This window comes from Thunnus thynnus, chromosome 14 (genome assembly GCF_963924715.1).
Source record: "Thunnus thynnus chromosome 14, fThuThy2.1, whole genome shotgun sequence".
Taxonomy (NCBI): domain Eukaryota; kingdom Metazoa; phylum Chordata; class Actinopteri; order Scombriformes; family Scombridae; genus Thunnus; species Thunnus thynnus.
In genome coordinates this window covers 5611120-5636932 of record NC_089530.1, presented here as the reverse complement: position 1 = coordinate 5636932, position 25813 = coordinate 5611120, and the positions used below count along the sequence as shown (strand labels likewise).

Sequence of the window (25813 nt, the reverse complement as noted above, 5' to 3'; positions counted from 1 at the left end):
CCTTTCATGGGAGAGAATGGTAGTTGTTTGTGTGTCATGCATGTGAAGCTACTATCAGTGAAAAGACCTTTACATTGTGAGTGTGTATGTCTCTGCACATGCAGGCCTACATCTGTTTGCTCTCCAGAGTGTGTTTGAACATCCGCACACGTGTGTATATGTGAGATTAGTCTACATGCCTGTATGCAAATGCATCTGTGTGTGTGTGCACACTGATGGTAAATATGACGTGGAGGAGGTGTGTTCATTTGCACATGTATTTTTTATGATGTAAAGGCAATTTCGATCTGTCCTATTTCTGAAGAGTATTAGTAATGTTTACCAGCATTAGCTGGCTAAAGGTCTGGCCCAGTCAATGGACAAAGTTGATGGTGGATGATTTTACAACCATGCGATAAGGTTATTAGCTGTATAAGGTCCAACAACAGGCGAGCCGTACATGAGCCAATCCCATCGCCTTGCTGGCCTACCTGTTACTGAGAAATGACTTGTTTTCCAAAATTACATCATGATGCAGAAATGATTAATGGCCTCAAATCAGATAAGAGGATTTGGTCGAGCCTGCTATCCCCTGCTTATTTCAAACATGTAGTGATGAAATGGATATAATGTTAAGTATGCACTTAGTTGTTATTTTGTTTTATCCCTTTAACGTGTTGTGTTTGTTGGGCCTGGCACTGGATCATCAACCGTCTCTAAACCTGCACATGTCAGTTGTTTTATTTGAGGGGATCTGAGGGGCAAAACCATTTACTGGCTGTCAAATAGAATCCCTGCGGTTGATCTTCGCTCTCCCACTTTTCATTTCCCCTCGTGTCCTCTCTCTCCATCTCTCTTTCTCTCTCTCTCTTTCTTTCTTTCTCTGACTCTATCTAACTCTGTCCCTCTCCCTGCCTCCCTCTTTCCATCACTGGCTTGCCTCCAGGTTGTCTGCTGCAGTCAGTGTGGAGCTGGAGTTCAAACACTGCAGCCTTCAGCAGCACATGAAACAGTGCTACTTGGAACCTTCCAGAAGTGTGGCACTACAAAGCTCTCTCGCCAAGGTGATTTCATCCTCAGTATCTGCTTTTCCCTGTTAGCTGTGTCTATCACAGGTGTCAGGAGTTCCTCTTGCTATGGAGTTTTATTCTTTCCATAAGTTTCCTTTAAGAATTCTAGTGTATGTGAAGTGATCTCAGTTTACTCTCTCAATCAATCCTGAAGAAACTGAAACCAGGGGAAATCGAGAAGCACCGCAGAGGTTGTTCAGGAGTAGTTGTGTGCATGAGTGTGTACTTTAGTGCTTAACCGCAAATAAGGAGGTGACAGGGACAGAGTGTTTAGCAGCGCCCTGTCCTTGACCCTGGCTGTAGCATAGGCCAGGTCTGACTCTGCAGTGGCGGAGACCCGCAGGGCTGCCTCGCTCTCAGATGATCTCATTCTGCAGGGGGCAGCGGGCTCCACCGCATGCTGAGGCCACTTCCAGATGAAGGCTGCAGAGCAGGTGTCTTGTCGTCTGTGTGTGTGTGTGGCTGTGAGTGTGCTGCGTTTCTATTTAAACCCTGCTCATAAACAAATGTGATTGATCAGCCTTGTTTGGAAGACTCAGCTGTGACACCTGGTGGCTGGAGGAGAAAGTGCAGGTTGCTGGCAAAACACGACTACAATGTTGTAAAAGGAGTACTAATCAGATGCAGTGGTGCAAAGTAACTAAGTACATTTACTCAAGTACTGTTCTTTTTGAAATAATTGTACTTTACTTGAGTTTTACATTTGATGCTACTTTCTACTTCTTCCTCACTATTACTACTAGGAGAGTATTGTTACTCCACTACATTTTTTTTGACAACTATAATTACCAATTACCTTTCAGATCAAGATTTTACATTCAGAACATATGAGAAGATATGATGCATTATTGTAAGTGAAAATACATGTACTCAAGTGCTGTACATAAGTACAATTTTGAGGCACTTGTATTTCAATTTATGTGCTACTTTATACTTCCACTCCACTACATTTCAGATGGAAATATTCTGCTTTATACACTACTACTCCACTTTATCTGACAGCTGTAGTTACTAGTTACTCTGTTAATAAAATATGATGTATTGTTATTGATTAAACTACCTAACAGTATGAATCAGTTAATTGTAGCTTCATGTCCACACACACATACACAGTAATGCATCAATAATAATAAACCAATAATATAATATATAATAATATAACAATCACAGGGGCTATAGTGCTGCATTATGAGTATTTTTACTTTTGGTACTTTAAGTACATTTTGCTGATAATACTTTTACATTTATTTAAGTACGATTTTGAATGTAGGACTTTCACTTGTAATGGAGTATTTTTATATTGTGATGTAAAATATTTGAATACTTCTTCCACCACTGATTAAAGACTCAGGGCAGTTGTCCTCCTTCCCTTTTTAGTAATCCAATAAAGTGAGCAAGTACAAGATTAAATTCCATAATAATAATAACTATCTATGAATATAAAGCATTATGAGTACTTTTACTTTTAAAACTGTATTTTGAAAACAGGACTTAGATGTAATGGATTACAACTAAGTCATCATTATTATTATTATTATTATTATTATTATAGTAGTCAGAGTGGTGTCCTTGATTCAGAATGTAAGAGGCTTTTCCACTCTAACAAGAAGTATTGTGGCATGTTCATTTTTAAACATATCGAGTCCTTACACAAAGTGTCAAGTATCAGTAGCTTCAGCTTGATCTGTATTACAAGAAGAAAGTTCCTTTTTTCTTGGAATAGAATCACTGCTGCACAAGGTTGATAAAATTACATTTTTTTTTATTGATTTACATCATATTTACACATTGTTTTACATGTAGTGACAGTCCAGCTTTAGAGAAGACAGCTATCAGTTGAAACACTGAATTTCTCTACTGTGTTAAATAAACCGGGAAACAATCCACCAATGAACAATAACTTAAGAGTGTGATTCCAAAATGAGATAAATGCTTTTTGAAAAAAGTGACAGTATTGTATATTTTATGGATTGTAGGTAAAGTCCTGTGTATGCAAAATAATAACAATAAAAATTGAATCAACTATGCTGTGGTGATTATGAGTGATACTGATTTTCCAAACATGGGTGCATTACATTATGGATTAGAACCATAACAAACTTCATACTGACTAACTGAGCAGAAGGCAGGAGCCTGACGCCAGGTATTCTGGCAAATGCTAATGCTGCTATCAAGGAGGCTGTTGGCCTAGGGTCAGCTGGAAACTGAAGACCACTGCAGTGGTTTACTTTTCATCAACATCTCCAGCCAAGACATTGTCGAGTTCTGCTGGGTCAGACTCCCACTGTAAACTGTTGTCCAGGCAAAAAAACTTCTAGCTCAAACTTGGCAGGTCCATCGCTCAGCGGAGAGGACTGGAAATAATTGACTTTAAAGTCACTCAGGTTTAATTACTTGTTTGTTACAATATAAATAAGTCATTTATCTTGTCATTATAAAACATATACAGCGTAACATAAAAGTGCTTGCACTGTGTTTGTATTTACATTTCTGCGTGCGAGTGTGCATGCTATTGTTTTTTCTGTGTCTCAAAGTGTGTGTCAGTGATTTGCACATGTGTGTGGTTTTACTATGTGCTATCTGAGGCGTTGCCGAGGTGTGATGTTGTCTATGATCCGCGGGCTGCAGTGGGTCATGTAGTGCAGAGCAGGGTCGGCGTAGTTGAAGGGCGGAGGGTTGTACTGCTCCTGTATGTAGTCTGGCAACGAGTGTGGCAGGCTGGAAGAAAACACACGAACCAATCAGAATGCAGAAGTAAACAAACAAATCAAGCAGAACACAGAGATGATGTAAAGTGGAAAACATTTAGAGAGATAAGTAATGTCTGTAGTCGGTCTTGCAGTCTTTGCACAGCATGTGAGGAGCTAACGTCTTTAATTTTCACAATGTGGGTCATGCTGTTCTGTAAAACTGTAAGTTATCCAGTCAAAAGTCTAATTTCTTTTACATTTTGTACCTTTCACAGTGAGTCCCTTGTTCTGATTAGCATTGTCGATAATTCCACATACAGTACACAATTATTTCAAGCAATTTATGGAAATGTTTGGAGGGGCAGCAGTTGTTGTGGAATACTCAGGGACTCATAAATATTCATGCAAACTCTAGCCTAGATATTCTGAGTGTTGAAAGATGCTGAAATCTGGGGCTAAAGCTGATTAAAAACATGAAACACACATCCCGAATTCCTCTCCAGACTCACTGTTGTCTGATCTGCAGTTCAGATGTTTTGGGATTGTATATCATTATGGTTGTTCTCTGTGCAAATATGTATATCCTTTCTGATAATGAGGTGTAACCTGGTATATCATGAACCATTCAGTGAATAAAAGACCAAAAGGAAATATACATAAAGAATTCTTGCAGATGATTCTTTGCAAATTTGCCTGTTGGTTTTGCAATAATTTAACCTCTTCAGCCTCATAAAACCTTTGTTTGGCCCTTGGTTAGAGCTAATCTTGTGACAAAGCAGTGTTCAAACTCTCTGAAGCATAGTCCAAATTGTAGTCAAGGATACTAGATCTTACATAAAATACTGATTTTGTATAATTTTACAAATATAATGCTGCAAAACAGTGAGGAAAACATTATACCTGCATGTGTAATGTTACTTAATGGAAAATTTAAAGGGAACATTGGAAAAATTAAATCCAACCATATCTGCTCCATCATATCGCATTTATCTGGGAACTTAAGTATCATTATATCATACCATATAATCCAAATATCTCTACCTCGCTGTCTTAATGAAAGGCAATAGCATAACCTTCTCCCTGGCTTTGCTCATTCACTCTAATCTAACAACATAATCCCACAATGCTGGCGCCAGCCGCGTCCATTATATCCATAGGGTCTAGTTTACTGATAGCAGAGAAAGCAGGCCAGTCATCAGGGGGATTATGTGTCTCCATGGCCCACTATCACCTGGCCCAGATGTCATACATCTGCACACACACGCTGGGGCCAAGGACACATGCACATTATGATGCACAAAGTCATGAACAGATACTCCGTAATGCACATCCACACACACATTTACATCTGAGATGTACTTGAGAGTGGATTTTCATGTAATGTGGCACGTTCAGATTTTTTATTAAAATCCTACAGTGATCTGATATCATTAGATGATTTATATTTATTTCAGAAATTACACTGAATGTTTTGATGATGCTGTTTGAACCGTTTTTCTGTGAGGAAACAAAGCACCTCTAATCTGAATTATGCTGCAAATATCTCTTTCTTGATTTACCACAGGTGGATGTTTTATCCTTATAATTACCTTGGTTTTCTGTCTATTCTATCTGCAAATCTTCCTCAGTGTTACCCAAGTGCAGTTTCATAACTCGGACCAAAGCTGGTAGTAGGAAGTGTTTTTGTTTAATATAGTAAGAGAGTGGGCAGTCCGTCCTCCAACTGAGAAGTTAAATACAAAGAAGACAGTGCTGCAGCAGCGTTACAGAGAACATGACTTAAATCCTTCAAGTTAATGTAGAGGATTGTTTCTGGGCAGACCTACTTGACTACTGTACCTTGAAACAGTGTGTAACTGTGCATATGTGTGTGTGTGTGTCCTGGTCCTTCTCTGCAGCAGCAATATATTTTTTCATGACCTACAATGAACCCTGCCTCATCCTGCCCAAAGGAGTTGCTGACCCACCTAAAAACATTTTTTAAATATTTATTCATTCAGGTTTTTATACCGCATGATGGTCCAGTTATTGTTTTGTAGGTGTGTGGCTATAATTGTTTTAGAAAGACTGTAGTGATGCTGTAATGCTCACTACATACCAGAAAACATGTCTGAAGACGGTTATTGGATGGATGAAAAGTGAATAACCTGTTATCCTTACCACTAGTGAGTCAAACAAAAAAACATTAAGGTGAGGCCAAAAGAAAAAGTCATGTTGATATCTAAACTAAAAGCCCTTATTCTCTGTAGAGTGCCCAGAAGCTCAGAGTTTCTGGCTGTCTTGGAGCCTTGAAGTGGACTCCCCTGAGGACTCAGTTGCCATAGTTGTGTTGGGAGTTTACAGTGCTTATGCGGCCAATCAGATAGAAGTGACCCACGTAATAAAACATAGTTGTGTTATGAATAAATGTAGACAGATAACCATGCTAGGCACAGATGGAGGCTGTGTATTTAGCCTTATTTAGAAAAAAAATTGACATTGACATTGGATTATATTGCAGGAGTGGTTTGAGAATTTTCTGTGGATGTTTTCGGTACAAAACTGGGCCACTGTACCACCATTCTAACCCAAAATGATCATAGCTGCAACTGTTTCAGAACCACCTATCAAGCCTACAACTGGGTTCGAGAGAAGTAGTGCTTTATATATATTCTTTATCAGCACAAAGATCATTATAAGAAGCTTTGATGACATGTAACATGTCGTCAGCCGTCAGCCTTCAAAAACTTACAGATGTCAAACTCCCAATCCTCACATTCCAGTCAGTCATCTTATGTAATTTCTACTCAGTGTGTTTCTAGTGTTACTCACTCTCCAGTCACGGTCTTCTTGCAGCAGCAGAAACAGGCCAGCGTAGCCAGGAGGAGCAGCAGGAGCAGGGGGAGGCCGATGCCCAGGACCAGGCCCAGAACAAGGTCCAGCTCCTTGTTGAGCACTTTGTCTCTATCTGCAAAGAGTTGAGTCAGATCAAGTCACGACAAACTGTTTTATAAAATTCTCTCAAACAAAAAGTCACATATTGCTTCACAGAATGAAATATGACACATGTTTACCAGTAATGGCAACACCATGTAATGATAAATCATGACCTTCAAAATGGCTAAAACATTATTGAGAGGCATGTCTGAAATACATTGAATTTCATAGCTTTAGCACTCAGTCTTATTACTGATTCTGACATTTTATTAGCTGTGGTGTCATTATTGTAACTGTGAAATGGATGTTAAGTATGCACAGATCCTCACCTATTATGCAAGACTGGGTGTTATCCACATCGGTTGTGCTGTTGCAAACACACTTGTAGCCTCCATACGTGTTGGTGCAGAGGGCAGGGTGGATGCACACCGCCTCCTTGGCCTTACACTCATCCAGATCTGTAGGTGTGGACAGTCCAACAGCAAGTGAGAGAGAGAGAAGTAGTCTTACCAACACTTTGCCATCATTAAAAATGCTACAGTATATTTTATACATTAAAATGACAATACTATGATAAACTTGAACCACTGTAGTATGTGAGATTACAGTTCCACAGTTTCTTATGAATGAAACGCCGTAGTGCAATCTAATACAACAGCTCTGCCATTAATTCTATTTTTACAAAACTTCTGCATTTTCGGTTTTTGTTCACATTGTCAGAAAGGTGATAATTCCACTTTGTGTTTATTATTGAGGTATTGTCGTAGTAGGTGGTGGTGGTGTACTGGAGTGCATTATATTGAAAAGTGTTCCCTAATATTTTGTCCACCCCATTAACATACATGTCAACAGAAACTGAAAACGTATACACTTTGTAAAAGTAGAGATTTTATGGCAGAGCTCTTGTATTGGATTGCATTAGATAGCACATGTGTACCTAATAATGTGCTCAGTTTGAAATGGTAGTGTTTGCCAGACTTGCTAAGCTTAAAAACAATTATTACAATACGCCTTCAAAAAGGAAAAAAACAAAACATGAAATTAGTGGGAGTTTACCGTCAACTTCTACAGTACTGATGTCATAGTGCCTGCTAACTCTGGCCAGGTAGTCTCTGATGTACCAGTGGGGTGTGTCACTGGACACATTGATGCGATATTCATCCAGACCCAGAACGGAGCCCTGTCCTAGTTCCTTTTTACTGGCGTTGTAGAATTTGTTCTGGAAACCCAGGGACAGGATTTCCACCAGCTGAGGAAGACAGAGAAAGAAATGATCATTTATCAGTATAGAAATGTGTTAAATTAGCACAAAATGGTTGGAACAGTAATATCATGACTGTAACATGTTACTAATTAATATTTTATTTGATGTCGCTGACATCCACACACACACAGACACAACAACACACCTGTCTGAGTCCATCATATCTGTTCTTCTTCCAGCTAACAGAGACGTTGAACACATTACACCCTGCAGACACACAACAGCAGCAACAGCTGTATGATGACCTCTTGTTACCATATATGGGCATGTTTCACCATGGTGACACCAGAGGCAGAGCCAAGCTATTATAATACTAATGAAGCAATAGAAAGAACCATATGGGAACTTTTACCTGGAGGATTGGCAGAGTCACCTGCAGAGAAACACATCATTCAGAACTGCATTAATATACACAGCTGATGCACTGGACATATACACTCCTACACAAAGTAGCACTACATCAAGAGTTCCATTACATTGCATATTATCTGGTGTATCAGTGGTAAGATAATCACATTGATAAATTCAGTTATTCTGGCTGATTAGACCTCTGCTCAGGTCAGGGACCAAACTAAGATTCTTGAGTTGAATATTAGTTATTATTATTTATGTTGATATTTCACTATGCTTCATTATTCTACATGTATCATGTTTAATTGAGGTGTACTCTGAGCAATTCCAATCATATTTTATTTGTGTGTGTTGCTGATATGCACACAAGACCTATCGGTGATTTTACAAAATTTAACAAGAACTTTAAGGAAGGTAGATAGTACAAGTGACACTAGATTAATAATTTCAATAACTAATTTTGCTTTCATTTACAAGAGAAGTCAGTGTGAGCTGTGTGTGTGTGTGTTTGTATGTGTGTCTGTTGGATAAAAACATGCAAGGTTTACACTCTCTACCAAGTTCTGGATACTACAGGAGAATGGGATGCTGGGAATTATGTGAGGTCACTAAAAGCCATGCAATAAACATAATAGTGTAAGCTGTAGCACACTAAATTATTGGGAGATATGTGGCAGATGTCAATCAAGCAATGTTTGTACATGCCCACCAATGCCACGATTATTTCATGTGAAAGTTCCTGTAATTACCAGTTACAGACTAGTAAATACTCATCACATCAAGAATAAAGTAAGTACCTGAAAACCAAGTAAAATGGATGTCTCCTGTAAAGAGCAAACCTTTACTGTAATTAAACTGAATGAATACAGGGCTATATTGACTATGCGCAGTATATTTTGAACCCTCACACGACCAACTCTGCAAGATGGTTGTATCTATCTTGAGTGTCCAATGTTGCGAAAACACACAAGTCATAAACATGGCGATTTTTTTCCATCACTACCTTCCATCTCATACAATTTGAATGCAGTGTAAATCCTGAAGGGAGGTCTAATCAGTAAAAATAAGTGAAAACCCCTGTGCAGAAGTAGTATGGCTATGTAGAGGCTGTCAATAAAATAAACTGAAATAATGAAGAAATGATGTACAACTTTCTGAGGGGCTTGAAGGAATTGGACTATAAAGAAAGACACAGTAATTTAATTCATAGCAGATAGACTAGAGTCATGACATGTGAGTCATGTGCACTTAAGCAACACTATATAAGGCGACACAACAATATTTTATTAGTGCAGCACAATAAAACAGAGGTGATATATTAAAGATAGATGTGACAAAACAAATAATGAATCAATGAGATAGATGTTACATTAAAAAAGCTATCAGAAAGGCAAAAATATGGATATTTTAGCTGTTTGTGTGAGTGTGCTTATAAGGTATGTGAGGCTATTGTCTGTGAGCAAAAGAAGTAAACAAACCAAAAAATAGCAAAGATGGAAGAAAAGGCAGACAGAGAAGAGGAAGGGAAAAACAAACAAAATACAGATAAAGAATTAGGCCCATATTTACTGTATGATCTGTGAGTGTAGGCCTAACTAACACAAAAGTCCACTGCTGGCTAAATGATAGTGGAAATATATGACTGTGCACATACCACATCCATCAGTGTCCTTGGTGTTCTGGTATCTACAGGAGCAGTCGACAGAGCCTGGCTTGTTCTTACACTCAAACTTGGCATTGGGACAGGTTGAGATGTTCGCACACTCGTCTATATCTACAATACAGACAGAGACAGCTGTGCAGTTCAATTATTGTAAGTAAAGGTGTGATTATTCATACTGATGTGTCCGGTGTTCAGTACCTGTGCAGTTGCGTCCATCTCCGCTAAATCCAGGCTTACATTTGCAGGTGTAGTTTTGTTTCGTGCTGTAGCAGTTCGCATCTTTGTGGCAGGGGAAGGGGAAAGGAGGCATGCACATGTCTGAGATGGTACACAGGGAAACAAGAACAAGGTCAGTTATGGTATATGAGGTCAAACGTTTTGTCCGAACCTGATAATGTGACTGCACAAAGACAATCATCATCATTCATTTGCTACTGACCATGCTCAAAGCACTTGTATCCCTGTTTTCCCTTGGAGACAGTATTATCAGGGCATTCTCCACAGGTGAACTGGCTGGGCAGTGACTCGGACTGGCACTGCACCCCTCGGAAACATGGCTTGCCTTGACATACGTCTGCAGTGCTCCCACAGAACTTGCCGCTGAACCCCTTTGGGCACAGGCACCCCACCACCTGGGAGGATAAAAATTAACAGAAAGAAATACTGACAGATACATTCAAAAGAGATGCTATATGAACCCAATTATTACAGTGACTGGCCTTTCTTCTTTCCATACCATTCCATAAATAGTTAGATTGGAGAATACATTTTTCCTACCTCTCCACAGGCCCCTGAATGCACCAACAAGGACACATTCGAAAAGCATTCCTAACTTGTTCCAAAGAGGGCTTAGTGCATGAAAAATGTTTACATTTATTTTGTCATGTAATGAATATAATACATTGGTACTTCTTGAATTTACTCCAGAATCCATGATAGCATGTAATGAAGAGAAGGGCTGTTGGGGTTTTTTATCATTATTATGCAAAACATATGCATCATTACAATTAAAGATGTCATCCAGACATGTTTTAAGACATTAAAAAAAATACTCCTCTTTAAAAAATAATTTATGTCTAATATGATTTTTCCACAAAATTGTTTAATTACCTTAAAAGTTTAATTCTTAAAATTACATCTTCTCCTTGTCCCTCATTAAAAAAAAACCCAGAAACACAAGATGTCTCCTACATCATTGTAAAGTCTATTCTCAGTGTTTGTGCACTGGAAGTTTCAAGTTTCCACATCACACTTGTCTAAGTTGAATACTGGACCATGATTGGATCCAAACTAGTTGTGATGTCACAAATCCTGCTCATACATGCCTTAAACTCAGATTTAAGAAGAGCACAGAGAAACCCAGCAGATGAATGTGAAAACAGGTTTCTAGTGTCAAACTCTGCACATACATCATTCTGCACAGTGAAGCTCAAACATCCAACTGTAGGAACAAGAAGAAAAACACATTTTTGAGTGGAGGGGCACTTGAACACAAAAAGGGTCTGCTCTATACCTGCCTATTCCAATTCAGGATCCCCATCAGCACAAACAGCTATTTTTCAAATGGAAGTTTTGCATGTTAGGTGATGAATACGTGATAATAATGGAACTGTTGCAGTGAATGAGAGGATCAGCTAATCTGAAAAATTACCTGGAACTTTCCCTGCTGGTGATTTTCAGTGATGCTGTCATACTGGCAGGTTCCTCCGTTGAGGCAGTTGCAAACACGCAGGATGGGGGTGAACAGGGAGCTGGTGAGCTCATCACTGACCTTGATGGTCAGCTGGACAGGCTGAGTAGTGAGAGGCGTCCATGTCAGGTAACCGTCACCTGGAGCAGAGAGCACAAAAATGGTCTAACAGTCCAGGTAAAGTCTGCACAACAGGAACTCATTCATTCATATATTGTGCATAATAATACCAGGGGAACATTATGGGATACCAGAAAGGCTATACATTGTCTTTCTGAGGCCTACTAAAAAAGAAACATGTGACAACTACATGTTCATTTTAGAAATAACATTATTAACAACACTACTTCATACTTCAGTCTTTTGGGCTTTCTGTACACTTGTGCGTGTCTCTCTCTGTGTGACCCATCCGCTGACTCATGTCCCATCTGCTGAAAGACTGCACTGCTGGCTACAGCAACAGCCTCACCATCCCACTAACAAATGTCAACAGTAACGTCATCTGTATCAATGATGGAGGGCGGGGGGATGGAGTCTTTTGGTATGGAGATTTGAGGGAAAATGTATGTGTGAGTGTCTCACCGCTGCCAATGGAAGCCCGTGGAGGTCTGGGGTAGAGCAGTGAATAGGTGATAGGGTCTCCATTAGGGTCCTGGGCAACAATCTGAATGTTGACAGTAGAGTTTACCTTACCATGGATCACTGTGGGCTCTGTCACTATGGGAGGCATGTTGCCTGCCACAACAGACAGAACAAATTAGTACAGGTCACTGATAAAAACACAGCGCTCAGTAACTAATTTAACCCTTGATTTAGGCAAGAGTAGTGATATGAATGTGGAGTGAAAAAAGTTATTCCTATCCAGAATAATCTTCCCAAAATACTGTAGCCAACTTACCATAGATTAGAGCCAGATTTTGGTATTGCTTTTTGGCATCCAGAGTTGACAGGCCCAGGTCAGAGCTGCCGGACGCTAGGGTGTCATGGACACACTGCATGCTGCCTTTGCAGGTTCTCCTCAGGTCTTCCGCCGCAGCAGGACTGATGCTTTCCAGCAGGTCTTTAGAGGAGATAGGCTCCAGTGGAACCAGTGGAGGTTGAGAGAACAACAGGCTCTCTGGTACTGGAACTGCCCCTAGAGACACACACATGGGTACAGAGATGGATATAGGGACAAGTGTAGCTGTGAAAAACACCCCATAAATTGTCTAGATAATGTCCATCATACAACATTGGGCTGTAGAATAATGGGAAGCCAACCTGGAACTGTTATTTTCGGCTAGTATTTTCAATAATTTTACTCTACGAGAAACCTGACTTACTAATTGTTGTTTTGGCATTTAGCCAACAAAATTCACAGGACATGGAGTCCAAAATTCCTATAGTGTCAGACATGAACACTGAAAACACAGCAGGTCATGTTTTGAACATAAAGATCTCCCATTCTGGTCTTTGGCAATCTGAACTCATGTATTCATTTTATGTATCACATGAATATGAACATCAAAGCACATTCTCAAACCTTCACTAATTGATTTTTTTGTCACTTGAGGGCAGTGCAACGACCTGTAAACACAACACTGACATATCATCATCCTATAAAGTTGATATGGTGAACATGTTAGCAAACAGTTGCATATTTACACATCTAGCAGACACAGAGCAACATTAGCAATCATTTAGAGTTGTGTTTCAGGCCACATGGCCAATGTAAGTGCAGCATTCCTCTTTTAGCTCCATTTTGGTTTTCACTAACTCCTGAGGGATATGACTCTCTAGCTGCAACTCTACTATGTTCACAAGCTTGTTGCTTACTTGCCTGTTAGCTGTTTGGTGCTGGGCAGGTAGCATAAAATGGGTTTTTAGAGCTTTCTGACAGAAAAGAGCCACCTGTTGTTGCTGGAAATGGGTCAGAGTAGATCAAAACAGTAAGGTTGAAAGGTTGAAAGCCAAAACAAATTGCTGAAAGACACTAAAATCTTCTGTAGAGCAGATAACTGCAGAGTCAGGTGAATTCTCTGTGGATCCTTCAGTACCACTGACGCCTTTCACATTACACATGATCCCTTGTTGATAACATTAAAAAAGGTTAGGACAGCTTTAAAAGCAGCCCATATAGAAGGATGCTACTTGTCAGTGTTGAAGAGAAGACTCTAGCTCATGAACCTATCAAATCCACTGAATACTGCATCAGACTGGCAGCTACAGGTCGATCTGGGGGAAGCAACTCAGTGTCACTTGCAGTGACAGTGGATGGTGGAGGTCCAGGTATTAAGAGTTGATGCAACAGAGCGGCATTCAAAGGTAGATGACTCCATAAACCAGCCAGTAAGCCTGGCTATGAATCAGGAGGACTGATTGTGGTCGTTTTTGTTTCAAACACAATTAAATAGTATAAGTGTATTTGTCTGCTGTCCACTTACAGGACAGCCCAAAGTAATGCAGACTCTCCTCTGAAGGGGGGTTGGGGTCAGTTGAGGGGAGGAGCCTGCCGTCGGACATGAGGAAATCATTAGAGCGGTTAGAAGTCCAGAGACCCATTAGCCCCACGGTGCGGTTGTAGAAGGTCTGAGGAACCTCCACCATGGCTGCCAGCTGACTGTGGCCTACAACTCGCCACGCCACCACATGGAGACCACTGGCATACACCGCTGCACAGCGATTCACTGACATACAGCGTACAGCAAAGTCCCTCTCCCCCATGTGCACGACACCTGAAAAACAGCATATTTGTCATACGATGAAGGTATTTGTATACAGCTATTATACATACTTGTCTAGGTGGGTTGGATTTGATAATATATTTATAACATTTTCTTAACCGTTATGTTACCCTAGGTACATTGCTCCTGACTGCATACAATGGGCCTTTCACATGCTTCTCCATCGTGGTGTTTCATACAAAAACAATAGTATGTAACAATAATAGTGTGTCAGTTATAATTACCAATAGTGACTGGAACCTCAACATCATCCACAAAAACCCGCAGTCCTTCTCTTTTCTCGGCACATCTCCATTCGATCTGGAAATAATACGCAAATATTAGAGAGGGTTAAATTATTACTCTCAAATATTATCTGTTTCTTTTAGCTAGCTTAGGTTTTTCAGAGCATCATATACATCATATACTATCATATACTGTAGAGATCTGTGATCATCTAAACTGTAACAGGTATTTGTAAAAACAAATCCTATAAATTGATAGGAATATCTCTCCCAATATCTCTGACCAAGAGAGGATTACAGTACAGACGTTCATTTAAATATTCATACTCTCTGTATTGCTTTCTTGAAGGAATCAAAATGCGCCCATTCGCTTTCTTTCCAAGAGTGAAATCTGCTATAATTGATTTTTTAGCCACTTGGGGGCAGCAGGAACAAGCAGAGAAAACAGCGTTTGACATAATATCACCTGTTAAATTGATATGGTAAACTTCTAGACAGTTTCCAATATACACATCCAGCAGATATGGAGCAATATTAGCAGTCATTAGTAGTCTTGTTTGCTCGTTTGCGTTAGCTCTGTTTTGTTCTCCAACTCCTAGGGGAAATATCTGGCTCTTAAGCTTTGAAATGCTGCACCACTTTTACCAGCTAGTCGTTAACTTTGTCTGCCATTTTGTGCTGGGCAGGTAGCATACAGCAGTTTTTAGAGCTTTTTTTAACTCTAAATAGCTGTCCAAAAGCAACTCTGATGGACTGAAAAGCTCTGTGAAGGTAACTGAAGAGTCTTGTGATAATTGTCTGTGGGTTTGTCAATACAATCAACCACTATCATAATGATATAACCACTTTAAGTAGGAGGTAATTAACTTGGTATAAAGACTGGAAGCATGGGGAAAGCTAGCCTGGCTCTTTCCAAAGTTCATACGCCAGTATCTCTTTGAGCCCAAACACATCGTATGTCCTTGTTTTAATCCATAAATTCTGAAATGTAAAAACAAAATGTATGGTTTTAGGGACAGCTATGTGCTGTAACTATTTCTTGACAAACAACGGCCCATGAGTCCAACACTTCTGTGTAGCATTTGTGCAGGTCGCCAGATATAGTCATGAGCACAAGTTTTGGTGGGTCTCTGAACAGGTTCAGTGGTACCAAACCTGGCAACCTCATGGTGATGATAAGACTTGAGATGAAAAAGTGTATGTGAGATATAATGTGTTAAATTTAGATTTAGATGTTCTAAAAGACTGACCTTTGAGGTTCGAATTTCACAAAAATGAATTATTCCTTTAATACACATAAACTGTCTCTCTCTCTTTGTAAGATACATACACGCCCACACACACACTGACCTTGCCGATGCCCTGGTGGAACGCAGCCATACGCACCACCACTGGGACCTCAATGATCCCCTTTGCGTCTGTGTATAGCTTTTCAGTCTGCCCTTGCAGGGTGAAGATATTAGAGCCTGTGTTGGAGGATAGGCGCACTATCACAAACTCCCCCAGGGCCTTGAAGGAGTACTCCGTCCCATCGAAGGTGATGAAATGGAGGCTTCCATACACCATTGCTGCATTGGAAACATGGACAGAATTTTAATCTATAATACTTTAGTCAGCTGTGTCTAAAGGTAGTCTAAATTTTCTTGAAAAGATGGAAGATGCGATGAAGAAACAAGTTCATTGTACCCTAAAAGGTGCAAAGTGTGCTGTGGTATATGTCTGAACATACATCAGAGAAAATTAAGTGTCATTCTTCTCAGACTGAAGAAAAGCTTAGAGGCAACATTGTTCCTACATTTGATTATTTTAATATGACTGCTGACCATCAACTGGTTGTATACACAAGTATAACTTAAACAATGTAAACATTTCTGCTGCTTGTCTATTTTTTTGCTGGTTTTAACTTGCTTGTGTTTACTTGGATAGAGTCCCTCACCTAAACCCTGTGTCGCCTTCTTGGCTGGGGTGCAGCCGCCAGGACCGGCCCAGCTGTAACCCTGGCAACGGTCCAGGGGCCTCTTGTTGAGGTAAAGGTGGCATAGAGGAGACTCAATGCAACACCATTGAAATGGCAGGAGATCTTCATCTGGAGAGAAAAGTTTATTAAACACAAAATTCAGTAATTAATGGGTAATACTCCTGAAATTTGTATGTAGGAATGATTGAATTCCTATGCATTAATCGCTACAGTGTTGAAGGGTGCAAGGGTACAAAGAAACTTAGTCTTGTCTTGACTACAACTTGATTTGCGCCGTCATGGCTTTTGCAAGACCCCCTTTGGAGCAGGTATTGACTTTGATTCAATACTGTCTTAAAAACCCTGGATAAGATCATCCCCTACTGACTAAGAACAATTTAAATATGTTAGATATTACAGACCATCAGGAGTTGGGAATTGCTGACCAAAGAAGACAGAATCACATGTATTACCGATATGCTTTTGTGTGCTGTGTCCGTAGAAGTAGCGTTCATTGTACCCAGCCAGCAGAGGCCCCTCAGGTTCGTACACACACCTCTTCCCCGAACCATGTTTGTTTGCAAGAGTTGACTGGAAGGTGTGCCCCTCAACACCACCCCAGCGCTGACTCCTCAGCATCTTCACTCTTGAACCTGGATCAGTGGTATCCTGCAAGATGGACAGGTCCTCCAGAGCCTGAGTGCGGGTACAGGGACATGAGGACAGCCCCTTTGTCCACTCAGTGGGATCAGGCTCCTTCATCGCCCATGCCTGGCACATGATTTTGGGATCCATGTCTGACTCTGTTGATCCTGTTAAATTATATACCAGCTGGCCTATCTTTCCCAAGGTCCCTTTCACCTCCTGGGGCCTGTATCTACCCCCAGGGCCGAATAGGTTTCCTGGGGGAACAGTGGGCTCCTTGTGGAAGTTTTTTCCATCTGTATAGCCGATGATAGCGTCGTGGTATTGCCTCTGGCCAGGACCCCAGAGCATCTCACCGTATCGCAGGAGGGCAAAGGAGCGTGCTCCATCTGTGGTCAGGATACACTGGAAAGTGTTAGTCTGAAATGAACAAAAATGAATAAAAAAAGAAATTGATTAATTTAATTAAATTGAATTAATTTAATAAATGATCAATTATGTTTTACAGTTTTCTTATTGTTTACCAACATTATATAACCCAGTATATCACTGACTAACACTAAATGGGAACACAATTCCCACAGTACAGGAACAACAGGACAAGACACTTTTAGTAAAATGGCCTCAAGGTGGCACCAAAGTAAAAAAAAAAATAGCATGAGTGTTGCAGGGATTATGGCTGAATATCTAGGCCTGTATTTATAAAATGGTTAAAAATGAAATTTTACATTTAAGTGAAAGATAAAGGTAAAAATCCTTCATTTTTACTCTACTCACAAACTTAAGAATAATAATGAAAAACAAAATCAATGAAAACTTAAAGAATAAATTGGTTAAGAGTAGATGTTAGAAAATTGCAGTACAGAGACAAAGTTCAGCATACACCTTGTGAGACATGTTTTTGAGGGACTGTACAATAAATCATTGATCATCTTTTTGTTTCCATTTTAGCCAATTTCCTAATATTTCATCCCTATTTATACCTTCATGTATTATAAATACATTGTTGTTCATTTCACATATTAGTTGTGACTGCAGATATTTAGGATTTCACACAAATAACCTTTAAATTAAAATGACATGTCTTTGCAGATTTTTTTCAAAGAATCAACAATATGGCGTACTGTATGTAGGATAAATCTTTGTCTCTGATTTCCTGTTCCTGTATTGAGTATACATGTGATTAATCATGTGATCACTTCAAGTTGCTCTTAAAGGTCACTTCCACACTGTTGCTCAGTTGCTTGATAATTGTGTCTTATTCTTCACATTCCAAGAGTGAAGAATATTTTACCCCAACTTGGGTCTTAAGAGCATTGTCAAGTGTAATTCTTAGAAGTTTGATAAATATGGGCCCTGCTTTCTTTGAGCTGATGGTTAAAGGGCTCACATTGCACATAACAATAGCATTTAAAGTAGGACAAACCTGCAAACAAACAGAAACACTCCCCGGTGGTGTGTAGAAACTGAGAATGTGAATTATGCCATGCAGGACATGCATATTTACTAAGTTACAAGTATGTAAATAACTTACATAACATTGTTGAAAAAAAGACAAAAAACTTATTTTAAAAATGTTTCGTGGTTTTTAAGGATTGATAATGCAGAAAAAAAGACTAGTCATTTCCAGGAAATAAAACCTAAACTTAAAGCTATAGTAAAAACCACTGCATCAAGCAGACCAGTGCGAGAATCATGCCCATGAAGCATTACTTTACAAGAAACGTTATTGATGAAGAATGTTTTATTTAGGGAAGTAGCCTGGAACTAATTTTGTTTGCAACTTTGCATCAGAAATTTTAAAAGAGAAATCAGACCAGAAAAATAAGATACATTCTCAGTGTTTTTCAGTCTCTACATAGGAGTGTTTTCATGATTCAAAAAATCTCTTTACCTCTGAGAAATTGATTTTCTGGTAAGAGACTGGCATCACATGGTCCCAGGTGATCTTGAGGATCCAGGCAGGGGTAAAAGCAGGCTTGCCTATCCGCTCCTCAAATTTTGTCACTTCATCTGCTGTACGATTAAAAACTATCTGGGAGTAAACATCTGACATATCCAGCTTATGGTATTCCTTGAAAAAGAAAAAAGAAAAGAAAGAAGATACAACACAAGTTGCAGCAGCAAGCCAATACATAATTAGATATAACAAACCCTCGTCTCATTTCAACCCCAGCCTGACCCTTGACCCTTCATGACATCTAACCTGATAGAGCAACCGTCCGTCCCCCTGGGTGAGGTCAGCATCATCCCAGAAAACTGCCAACAGAGTCACATTCATGTTGTTGGGGAACCCACTGGATAAAGGAGCTGGAAGCAGGTACTGCTCATTCTCAGCAGCAGATTGAAACTGGACAAGGCCATCATCAGAGAACTGAGAACAAAAAAGAGAGACACAAATTCACAAGAGATGTAACTAAAGAGGTTGACTTTGGTATTTTCTGTCATAAAATCTTAACTAACCTATATTTAATTGTAATTTCATTTTGTCATTTATTCTCTGGCTAATGCTGTGCTGCCTTTTACACATCGTAGATTGTAGTAAGCCATGTACAGTATGTTTATTTATACCACACTCATGAAAGTTATACTGTATTCTGTCATATTCTACTTTGTGCATTACTGTTACCTCTGCCAAGGAGGTCACGTTTTCAGTCCTGTTTAAAAATATTTAAGATCTAACATTAAAAGTTAGATCAGGAGATCAGAGATCAGTTTCATTTTTGGTGAAGATCCAGGATTTTTGTTTAAGGATTTCCCAATATTGTGAGATATGATTTTTGGATCCAGATGCAAACATTTCTTAATAGTGTCCATTAATTAAAAATTTCAGAGGATTGTTTAGTAGATAAATGCACTTAGAAACTCACATAAACCCTGTCATACAGTTTCCCCATAAAGGGGAAACCCATTGGCGGTGTGATGTATGGGGAGTTTCCATCTTCTGTGTCCACCTTTACTCCTTTATCACCAACCTCTTCTCCAAAGGGATACAGGTTGCTCTCTATTGGAGAAGCACAGACAATTAATCAATGTCAAAACTCAAGACAGCTTCATTATTGCAGCATTATATTGTCACCAACCAAACTAATTGATTCATTTGCTACCAACATGTGAAGTGAATGTTTAAACACTGTATCAGATAGGGCACTTACACTCACTCACCAATTTTTTTTTCAAAATTCAAACTACTGTTCGAATGTGGGGCAAAAAAAATACATTTGGTGTGTAATTATGTGTTCAAATTCAAAATCCACAGCGTGTCACTCTGATGCATGCTTTGCTATGCTATTGCTATCCTCTTTGCTAACACAATACTGAGAAAACTAGCAAGCTGTGCTCAATAATCATGACACTAATCCACCTGAGCAGTAATGTGACAAAGCACTTTGGATTGAACACTAAAATGGAAATGGAAAAATGTGGATAAAGGTAAGAATGCTGGCTGACTTTGTACAATGCAACTGTCTTACAGTGACATTAGCTTGTCAGTGAAGCAGCAGAGGCGACATCAATTTTACAACATAGTTTAGGAATAGGCCATGTGGATTGCGTTGAAATTATTTGTTAGTTGTTCAAACTTGATTTTAGATAAATGGGACTGGCTAAGTGCTGCCTTTTTTGAACAGTTTTGGTGAGTTTTTGTGTTTTTTACCCACAGACTTTATAACTTAAAACCAAGGGGGGTTACAAGGTTTCTGGCAATACAAGAATGGCAGAAAGTTTTGACAATGAAACAAAGGTATTAAGCACTAGGACTAATAAATCTAAACTAAGCGTATACAATGACACACACACCCTCTAATTTAGCAGACACAAAAATCAGTGTATGTGATTATTATGGCAACTGATTAGTAAAGGCATAACCAACCCGTCTGAGCTATCGCTCCCGTCTGAGTAATCCCTTTGCACACTGTGCTGTTTTTTGGACAGGAACAGGTGTAAGACCCTGGCAGGTTGGTACAGGATGTTTGCCCTGGACATGCTATGTGTGACAAGCACTCATCCAAGTCCACACATCCTCCTTTTCCATGACCGTTGTTTTTGGTGGCATTCCAGCCACGACTACAGGAGCATTTAAAACCTCCTACATGGTTGGAGCAGGTGGCAGCAGAGTGACACTGTCCATTAGTCTGTTGGCACTCATCAAAATCTACACACAGTGGCCCAATACTCATGAAGCCAGGCATACACACACATACAAATGACCCCGGGGAGTTGTAGCAGTGAGCAAGAGGGTGGCATGGTTTGGTCAGGGCGACACACTCGTCCACATCTTTGCACCAAGAGCCATTTCCAGCAAAGCCCAGAGGGCAGTGGCATGAAAAGGAGCCAGGGGTGTTCCAGCATCGTGCCAAGGGGTGGCATGGTGAATTCTCACATTCATTGGTGTCAACACATGCCTGTTTCTCCTCGTGATACCCCAGTGGACAAGAGCAGTTGTACGCTCCAGGCAGGTTGGTGCACACCTGGTCAAAGCGGCAGGTGGTGTTGTCTTTGCATTCGTCGATATCCTCACAGCCCAAACTAATGGGTTTGTACCCAGGAGAGCACAGACAGAAGAAAGACCCCGCTGTGTTGTTACATAACGAGTGCTCAGGGCATGGGGTACCATCTGGGTCATGACACTCATCCACATCCTGACACTCCGTGCCATTGAGAACAAACCCCTCATTACAGGGGCAGTGGTAAGACCCAGGGATGTTGATGCATGTAGAATGGGGCTGACACACTGAAGAGTTGAGGGAGTCAGAGCATTCATCCACATCAACACACTTTGTTCCATTACTCCAGAATCCTTTGATGCATTCGCAGTAATAAGAGCCGATAGCATTCACACATGTCCCATTGGTGCAAAGATCCCCAAGCTCAGTGTCACTGCATTCGTCGATGTCCACACACAAGTCATCCATGCTGGAGAATCCAGTGTCACAAAGACACAGGTAGCTACCATTGGTGTTGATGCATGTGCTGTGCTCAGGGCAGGTAGAGTTGTCAAGGCACTCATTGATTTCCTCACAGCCAGTATTGTTGCCTTGGTAACCTTCCCAGCATTCACAGAAGAAAGATCCCACTGTGTTTAGGCATTTGGATGAATTTGGGCACTGGATGAGGCTGAGGGAGCACTCATCTACATCCAAACACAGGGAGCCCTTGCCTGAGAAGCCTGGATCGCAGGTACATTTGTAGCTCCCCTCTACATTAGTACAGGTGCTGTTGTCAGGGCAGGTGAAGTTCTCCGTCATACATTCATCCATGTCCTGACAATGTGTCCCATTGTCTAGAAAACCTTCCCAGCACTCACAAATGTAGGAGCCATTAGTGTTGAAGCAGTAGGAGAAGGCAGGGCAGGTTTGAACTTGTGATTGGTCACATTCGTCCACATCCCAACATTCAGTGCCACTGCCTTGATAACCATCTTCGCACTTGCAGTAGAAGGAACCCTGATATGGGTGGCACTCAGCAAGAGGGTGGCAGACGCCTCTAGCATTCAGGCAGGTGTCTTCACTCACACATGTGCCCTTGTCATACACCTGGTCCAGGATACACGAACAGGTGTAGGAACCAGGCGTATTGTTGCATGTCATGTTCAAGCTACAGGCTGTGGCCAGCTGACATTCATCCACATCCTTGCAAACAAAGCCGTCACCCTGGTATCCATCCTGGCACAGGCAGATGTAGGATCCTTTTGTGTTGCGGCACAAAGCCTGGGCACTGCAGTTGTGTGGCAGGGTGGAGTTCTGCTCGCACTCGTTTACATCCTGGCAGTCAAAGCCATTGCCCTCCGTGCCGGGTGGGCAGGTACAGTTGAAAGATCCAGGCATGTTAGTGCAGCTGGCAATGGGATGACATCCTCCATTTTGGACTTGGCACTCATCAAAGTCTATAATTCATCCAAAATGGGACAATATCAGGGAAACAGCCCCAAATGGTGCTAAAAGAAAACTCACAAGAGAGTCCACTTATGGGGGCAAAAGAACCATGGTGCTACTGATGGATACAATGAGGAGTTGATACGTACCAGAGCAGTTCTTCCCGTCACCTGTGAAGCCGCTGAGACAGAAGCAGGAATGGCTGCCGACTGTGTTGACACACTGGGCAAACTCACTGCACTCATGTAGTCCTGTCTCACACTCATTCACATCTAGAAAGAGGAACAGGGAGAAAATTAGATTTAACAGCATGCATCATATGAATATTATTAGAATCAATGCCATTTGTGTGTTGTAAACGTTTCACAGATTTACTTTTAGAAGTAAACTAAATAAAAAAGCCTTTGTTTGCTGACTTAAGACAAACAGGGTAATATGTAAGAATTTTTGGGAGAAAAAAGTAGCCCAATTTTTCTGGCACTGTTATATCAAAGTGAAATGTGTGCTAACTCACCTGACTACTGACTTAGAGTCAGGAGTGGGTGGTGTGTGACTCCCTATCCCGGAATGATTATAATCTCTTTCTTTGCTGACTCACTGTAATTATAGCAGTGTTTCACACCGTTTTACTGAAAGCCCATTCAAAGAGTAGATTCCTTTCACTTTCAATTTGAATGAATACATTTTTTTTTTTAACTGAATAAGTGTGACACAATATAATGTCCCACAAATGTTGGCAACAACAAATATCAGAGGATGTTCAGTTATAGTCCAGTTATTTTTATAACAGAAAAAAAATACAAAAACATGTTCATTCAGTTGTCATGACCCCATACTATGCTATGATACAATTATAATCATTCCTTGTATCATGAATTCTGTAACTTTAAATAATTTACACTAAATGTAACAAGTATTAGAGATATGTTCCTGATAACAACAGTGAGTAAGTTGTAGTTTTTTGTGCATTGATTGGATGAGCGAAAACACTAAGGGATGATACTTGACTTTAGCTCTTTATCTTAATTAATGAAGAGAAAAAAGTTCATAATATTTTATACATTCAATGCAGTTCAAAACTGCATTTCAGTTCAATGCAGAACTACTTTTCAGTACTTTATAGATTTATTTGAAGAGTTTTACCTTCACACTTTGTGCCATTGAGTGTGTAATGATCCTGGCTTATTTATGCACTCAGTTTCATTATCAGGACAAATGTTTTCCTCAGTTTCATTATCAGGACAAATGTTTTCCCTCTGGCACTCATCCACATCAGAGCAAGTCAACCCATCACCCACAAAACCCAGGTCACACACACTGGTATCCATCAGAATGTTATTTTCTTTGTTTAATTCCTCAAAATGAGAGTGAACACAATGTGGGACATCTGACATTTGGATCCAACTATTTGGCTTCCAGAAAATTGAGATAGGCTCTGCAAGCTGTCATCAGGATGACACAATTATGACGTTTTCAGTTTTGGTGGACCATTTCTTTAAAGAGGTGGTAATAATAATTTAAATGAAGAGCATATGCCATTTCATAGAATAGTTCCTTTCTGATAAACAAAATGCTACATAACCAGTGTGATATACCAGGTACATAATATTTAAAGGCTTTGCACACCAATGTTACACCCACACAGGTGATTTCACTTGTTTCTGATTAGATTCTCAGTCTGAGCAGCAGTTATATAAGCCAAAGTAAGTGAAAACACCTGAACGGGTGTGTAGGGCCTTAAATGCTTTGGTATGGAGATCTTAAATTTATTTTTTTGAATACTGGCACAAAGTATGGACTTTCAACAGCATCATTCCAACATAAAGATTATTAAAAGAATGTATCCAACATCTTTAGAGTTAACTGATCAATACCAGAGAGCTCTGCTTTAAAATCTGTTCCACATAGGTTTTTACAGGCAATAGCTCAAGGAAGTAGTTAAGCTAATTCATGAGAATTATGAGAAAAATGACAATAATCCCTGTTTGTTGTGATTGGGTTACCATCTAAATGTCAGTGTTCCCTCTTGGCCATGTAGGGCTATTGTCTGTGTCTCAGAAGAAGGCTAAAGATGGATGATTTACACTAAATGTGACAAGTATTAGAGATATGTACCTGAAAACAACAGTAATTAAGTTGTAGTTTTTTGTACATTGTATTGGATGAGGGAAAACACTAAGGGATGATACTTGAATTTAGCTCTTTATCTTAATTAGTGAAGAGAAAAAATTTCATAATATTTTATACATTCAGTGCAGTTCAGAACTGCATTTCAGTTCAGTGCAGAACTACTTTTTCAGTACTTGATAGATTTATTAGAAGAGTTTTACCGGCACACTTTGTTCCATTGAGTGTGTAGCCTTGTTTGCAGACACAGGAAAATGATCCTGGCTTATTCACGCACTCAGTTTCATTATCAGGACAAATGTTTTCCCTCTGGCACTCATCCACATCAGAGCAAGTCAGCCCATCACCCACGAAACCCAGGTCACACACACACTGGTATCCAGCAGACGAATAGTGGCACAAGCCATGAATGTGGCAGGCAGGGTCACACAGTGGACTGGGTGGCGCACAGGTGTCATTGAAGGCCACTGTACCATTCAAACACGAGCAGACATGCGCACCAGGGGAGTTGATACACTTTGAGAAGGCCGGGCAAATGGTATCAGAGAGGACACACTCGTCCACATCTTGACATGCAAAGCCATCACCTATGAAACCCTGCTGACAGGAGCAGAGGAAGTCCCCTATAAGGTTGGTGCATA

The 25813-nt window shown here is 40.2% G+C and overlaps 2 protein-coding genes across 2 annotated transcripts; both read right to left on the bottom strand.

The window, feature by feature from the left end:
- Nucleotides 1–2771: 2771 nt before the first annotated feature.
- si:ch73-105b23.6 (mucin-like protein) lies at nucleotides 2772–17811 on the bottom strand. The gene is made up of 17 exons (XM_067611051.1): nucleotides 17001–17811; nucleotides 16507–16656; nucleotides 15921–16138; nucleotides 14571–14646; nucleotides 14047–14337; nucleotides 12522–12758; nucleotides 12206–12358; nucleotides 11585–11763; nucleotides 10373–10565; nucleotides 10132–10251; nucleotides 9925–10044; nucleotides 8272–8292; nucleotides 8065–8126; nucleotides 7712–7904; nucleotides 6985–7113; nucleotides 6551–6686; nucleotides 2772–3767 (listed from the first exon to the last, which is right to left on the bottom strand). Exons 1-17 carry the CDS (start codon nucleotides 17521–17523, stop codon nucleotides 3626–3628), a joined length of 2943 nt encoding a protein of 980 aa, XP_067467152.1. The 5' UTR covers nucleotides 17524–17811; the 3' UTR covers nucleotides 2772–3625.
- A 1231-nt stretch (nucleotides 17812–19042) lies between these two features.
- Nucleotides 19043–22997, bottom strand: LOC137197554 (fibrillin-3-like). Its single transcript, XM_067611050.1, has 4 exons — nucleotides 21044–22997; nucleotides 20043–20176; nucleotides 19379–19546; nucleotides 19043–19246 (listed from the first exon to the last, which is right to left on the bottom strand). The coding sequence occupies exons 1-4, from the start codon at nucleotides 22995–22997 to the stop codon at nucleotides 19043–19045; spliced, it is 2460 nt and encodes an 819-aa protein (XP_067467151.1).
- Between the last annotated feature and the right edge of the window lie 2816 nt (nucleotides 22998–25813).